The sequence below is a fragment of the Nicotiana attenuata genome, unplaced genomic scaffold, assembly GCF_001879085.1.
Source record: "Nicotiana attenuata strain UT unplaced genomic scaffold, NIATTr2, whole genome shotgun sequence".
In the NCBI taxonomy this organism is placed as follows: Eukaryota; Viridiplantae; Streptophyta; class Magnoliopsida; order Solanales; family Solanaceae; genus Nicotiana; species Nicotiana attenuata.
Window position 1 is genome coordinate 1 of NW_017688422.1, and position 5,967 is coordinate 5,967.

General features: G+C 40.4%; 1 protein-coding gene across 1 annotated transcript; it reads left to right on the plus strand.

Annotated features, from left to right (window-relative positions):
- Positions 1-5,292: 5,292 nt before the first annotated feature.
- On the plus strand, positions 5,293-5,925 carry LOC109222338 (the record flags this gene model as incomplete). Its single annotated transcript, XM_019386705.1, has 1 exon — positions 5,293-5,925. A coding segment is annotated over exon 1 (633 nt), but the record flags the coding sequence as incomplete, so codon positions are not given.
- Between the last annotated feature and the right edge of the window lie 42 nt (positions 5,926-5,967).

Genomic DNA, 5,967 nt, shown 5'->3' on the forward strand with positions numbered 1-5,967 from the left:
ATGGAAATATTTCCTACAGAGATCAGGCATTGCTGTACAGGGATTGTCATTACACCAGGCTATAATTAAATGCTGGACTGCACCAGTGGTACAGAGGTTGAAGCCAGTGATGCAGGCTCTACCATCATGCATAGTTTGGGAACTTTGGAAGAGGAGGAACAGCCTGAAACATGGAGATGCTGTCTCAGTGAGTAGGGTTATTTACCAAGTGTCAACTAGCCTCCAATACTTGGTAAACTTAAGAAAACCTGGACTAAGGGTACCTCATAGATGGAGTGACTTACTGCTAATGATGGAAAACTACACACCTAGGCTCAAATATTACAAAGTAATATGGGAATTTCCTCAACAGGGTTGGATCAAAGTTAACACAGATGGGGCATCAAGAGGGAACCCAGGCAGGAGTGCTATTGGTGTTTGTTGTAGAGATGAGGCTGGGTATGAATTCAATCATGTCTCAATCGCTAGTTTTTATGCCAAAATGTGTAAGAAAGCTCAATGTGCCTAAGACTCTATTTTCTCATTTGTGTACTATATCGTGATTAGAGATGCATTGTTGTTAATAATCCGTGATGGTGCTTGAAAGTGAAAAGCGTGAACATGAAATACGAAATACGGCCGACGTGCCAAGAATGATATTACATTTGCGGCCACTAGTACCAATTAAATGAAAATATGAGTAAAAGACTATGAAATGAGCTGAAAGCCCTTTATATAATAAACATTTGGGAGTATCATTAGTCACTGAGGAAGAGTAGGTTGAAATAACCTAACCCCAAAACTACATGTGTCGGTGTAGGAGTAGATTGTGATTATTCCCCTTATTTGAGAAGAGATTGATGTGATGAGATTATTCTCCTTAATTGGGAAGAGATGATTTGCTAGCGAAGGGTGATGTCAATCCACACGATATTGTGGTGAGACGGCCTAGCCGATCGGGTCGAGATCAGACGCCATGTCGCAGACATGGTGGTGATTGTGCTTGAGATTGTGATTGTGATTGAGATAATGATTGAGATTGTGATTGTGATTGGATGTCTTTGGGTGAGACGGCCTAGCTGATTGGTCCGTGATCTGGACTCCGTGCTAAAGACATGGTGGTATATCAGTGCTAAATATCTCCCAACCTAAAATATGGAAATTTACTTGAAAACTTGTCTTGCTCCTAACTGGATGTTTTGGTATTGTTTGAGGCTCCCATTGATTCTATGATTGTTCTTCCTTGTATTATTACTCGTTCTATTAAGAGGGTGTTTAGTCATTCATACTAGTATTATTCCATATGTACTAACGCCCCTTTTGTCGGGGGCGATGCATCTTTAATGGATGCAGGTGGTTCCTTAGCAGGCGGCATTGATCAGTGATAGCGGTACACCGTCTTCCCAGATGACTTGGTGAGCCCCACTTCATTTTGGGGTAGTGCATCTTTTGTTCCTTGTGTATTATATTTTGAGGTATAGCCGGGATCTTGTTGCCGACACTATCATAGAACTCTTTTGTATTTATTAGAGTCTCTATAGACATAGTGTGGATTGCATATTGGTGTTGGGAAGTCAAACTAAGGATGTTGTAATTGTATCACGTGTTCCCACTACTAAACTATGAACGTGTAATGTAATATTATGGAGGCTTATAAATGATGTGACTAATGGTAACGAATTGGCGCAGTCCACATGATCTTCTCATTGTTTAGTTAATGAAATATAATTCCTCCTTATTCATGTGTAAGTTCGGGTAGAAGGCATTGTTCAGGCTTGCTTGACTGAGGTATCCCGGTTGAGCACCCATCGCACTCCCTGAGGCCGAGGCGTGACAGTCAACCAGCAGCTAACACGTGTCCGACGTTAGAACGATGCGACTGATGGGACATTTCGGTTGGGACGTGCAAAGAAAGGAACCGAGGTCCACTTATCGTTTGCCATCATTTCGGTAAACCTACTCTCCGGAAAACGAAGGGGACTATCTATGTACGGGTAAAATTAGGGGTAAAAGTCTACCCCGATTTCCCAACGAGGAAACAAAGAGAGAACATGGATCCACGAGGTTGTAATCAAGGTCTGAGACCCTTCATATCAAGGCCCGGAGGGAGCAAACAATGTATCCGTCATCGGATATTGTAAAGCAAATCACCTCGGGCCAAGTATAAGTTATAGACCTCGGGAGACACGATGAACGGTTGTGCATGGGGGATAGAGGGCCATGATACTCGTCCTCAACCGGATATCACAGCACGAATCTCGCTTGATATCGATTGCGGATCAACAATTACCGGGAAGGGGAATTTTTTACCTTATTTAGACTTCTATTAGGACTAAAACTGTGGGAGGTTTTTCTTTTCTTGGACACATTGTAACACGTGAATAAAAGCAATACAAGTATATTTTCTGCCTTTTAGCTATTTTTAAAGTCTAGCTCATTTGTTCTTTTCTTTATTCACGACTGGTCTTGAATCGAGGATCCAACCGAGGACAAGTGCGTTAGTGAGTCTAAATTCAGGCTTGGCCATAATATTGCAACTGGTTTGAACGTTTATTTCATTTCTACCTCATTTATTTGATATTCTTAATTGTTCGTGTTGGATTAAATAGCATATCCTTAAATCGCGTAAAAATTCAATTGTTATCTAATTTTGGGGTAAAATTATACGGGTGCCCGCATAGCTGCCCATCATGAAGCACATAAATGAAATATTGTGCCTGTGCCCACTGCTGGAATGTTAGACTCTGGAGGGGCGGATCCTTCCCAAGCACTAGTCATAATCATTTAGCCCAATAGGGAGGCCTGGTGCACGCGTCGCCCCAAAATAATAACCTTTCGCCCAATATTGTCCTGGCGTACGTGTCACCTTAAAATCAGTACCAAACCGACTCTAAGTCCGAAATTCAGTCATTTACCATTCAAGTCTTAGATAAACATATCTCAAATATTCAGTTTAACATAATTACCCTTAAGCGGTATCAACAGTTTATGAGGAATCAAATAAGAAGTACTGAGACAGAGATATCATATACGGATATGGTATGATGACTGAGAACATATGTGCAAGTAAGGTATATAACTCATAAACAATAAGAATAGCCCTATCAAGTCTCAAGCAGTTAGCACGTAGCCTAGAAATGATGTCTAGCATGATTCACAGTTCAAATAATCAAACAAATAGAGGGAACGCGGGGATAACATGATATGATAGCAGAAACAAGCCCAGTAATAGCCTAAAGGCCTCCCCAAACCATGAATACACCGGTGCACGCACACACGCCCGTCACTCCAATATCTTTCATATAACGTAGTTCTCAAGGTTAAATACCCTAAAATCCAAGTTTAGGTGTGTTACTTACCTCAAAACGCACAAATAACAACTCCAACAAGCCATTCACACGCGTATCGGCCTCCAAAAAAACTCGAATCTAGTCACAAACAACTCAATATCAACAAGTAATGTCATAGGAAACAACTTCAAACAATAAACTTTCGATCTTTATCAAAATTAAAAAGTCAACCTCGGGCCCGCACGTCAAAACTCGACAAAATTCACAAATTCCGGACACCATTCGATTACGAGTCCAACCATACCATAATCATCCCATTATAACCTCAAATCAACCTTCAAACCTTTATTTTTCATTTTAGAAAAGTTTTCACAAAATCCCCCATTTCTTCACTTTAATTCACTAATTAGATGGTTAAAAAAAGGTAGAATCATGAAATAATAACAATCCGAGCCAAAAACACTTACCCCAACCCAAGACGTGAAAATCCCATCCAAATCGCCCCTCTACAACTCAAAATATGGAATAATAACTTTAACCCTCGATTTGGGTTTTAAGCATTCTGCCCAGGTATTCCTCTTCGCGTACGCGGAAGCTTCCTTGTGTTCGGTAAGAACAAAACACATCAGCTACCAAAACCTCCTACATGAACATGAAACCCATGTCGTAAGCGCGATGCTCCACAGAGCTAATTCTACACGAACGCGTCCTCCCATCCGCGAACGCGAAGGCTTAAGGCTTGGTGCCCAAGCCAGCTTCTCTCTTCTACGTGAACGCGGCCCCACTCTCGCGATCGCGGTGCATAGACCCTATAAACCTTCATAAACGTGTTGCGTTCTTGCCAAACATGAAGAACAAAACCTTCTACTACTGAATAACACTACGCGAACGCAATCCCCATAATCGCGATGAAGAGTGCACCAGATATCAGATCAGCAGTTCCTTAAGACCAAAATGAAGCCGAACTTCGTCTAAATCACACCCGAGGCCCTGCGACCCCGTCCAAACATACCAACAAGTCCTAAAACACAACACGAACTTATTCGAAGCCTCAAATCACATAAAATAGTATCGAAATCACAAATCACACTCCAATTCAGCCTAATGAACTAATGAACTTCCAACTTCTAAAACTAATGTTGAATCATACCAAACCAATTCCTATTGACCTCAAATTTTGCATACAAATCATATATGACAGAACGGACCTATTCCAACTTCAGGAACCAAAATCCGAACCAATATCAATTAAGTCAACTCTCAATCAAACCTCTCTAACTTCCAAACCTTCAACTTTTCAACTTTCACCAATTCAAGTCAAAACGATCTACGGACCTCTAAATCAATATTCGGACATACACCCAAGTTCAAAATTACCATACGAAGCTATTGAAACCATCAAAACTCCATTACAGATTCGTCTACATAAAAGTCAAACTCCGATCAACTCTTTCAACTTAAGCCTTCAACCTTGGGACTAAGTGTCCCAATTCACTCTGAAACTTCCCCGGAACCAATCCAACCACCCCAGAAAGTCACATAACCACAATTAAGCATAGAAGGAGCGATAAATAGGGGCTACCGGTCGGACCGTTATAACTAAGTACATGACAAGACTTGGCTTACATGCCCAAAATAGACAAATGATTCACCCATTTCATGTTACAAAATAGCATGCCCAATAGTTTTTCAAAATTACATATGTAAGTATGTCACATGGATCATGTCCAAGTCCCGCAAGCTTTCAAAAATATAAATACTTATGCAAATATAATCTTCATGTAAGCTTCTAAAAAGTCTACTTCTATGACTATCCTCAAGCCTCTTCTGGTACATCACCTACAATAATAATAAGCTATCGCTAAGTATCGAGCATAGTGTCACATAANAGTAATGGAGGCAATAATTTGGAATGTAAGATCAGTGAATACAATGCAAGCTTTTGAAAGACTGATCTTAATGCACAGGCAGCATCATTTTGAATTCATTGGAATATTAGAACCTATAGCAACAGTCAAACAAAATGGAGAGATACAGGGCAAGAATTGGTTTGGCTCAGGTTGTGGTTAATGTATCTAATAAAATATGGGCATTCATAGATGAAGTGTATGAGGTGACAATTCTGTACAACATGACTCAACAGTTGACTCTCAAATTGTTTCACACAGAAACTCATATAGAGCTTATACTTACTCTAGTGTATGCTAAATGTGATGCAATAGAGAGGATAGAACTATGTGATTCTCTTTATGCAATGGCTACTGATATGACTTCTCCTTGGCTTGTGGGAGGGGATTTCAATGTTATATGGGATGAGGAGGAAAAGTTTGGTGGGCTCCCTGTTCATTTAAATGAGATTGATGATTTTAGGCACTGCATTAACACTTGCAACCTCACAGATTTGGGTTTCAAGGGGAGTATTTACACATGGTGGAATGGAAGATCAGAAGAGGATTGTATTTTTGAAAGACTTGATAGATGCTTGGGTAATTTAGAGCTGCAGCAAACTTTTCCAGGACTTGAGATCACACATTTATCAAAAATTGGATCAGATCACTGCCCACTGTATCTGAAATGTGACATTGAAGCTGCTCCAATTAGGAAGTCCTTTAGATTCCTCAACTTCTGGACTAAGCATGACACTTTCAAAGATGTGGTGAGAGAAAATTGGAATGCAGATTTTGCTGCAAATCCTTTC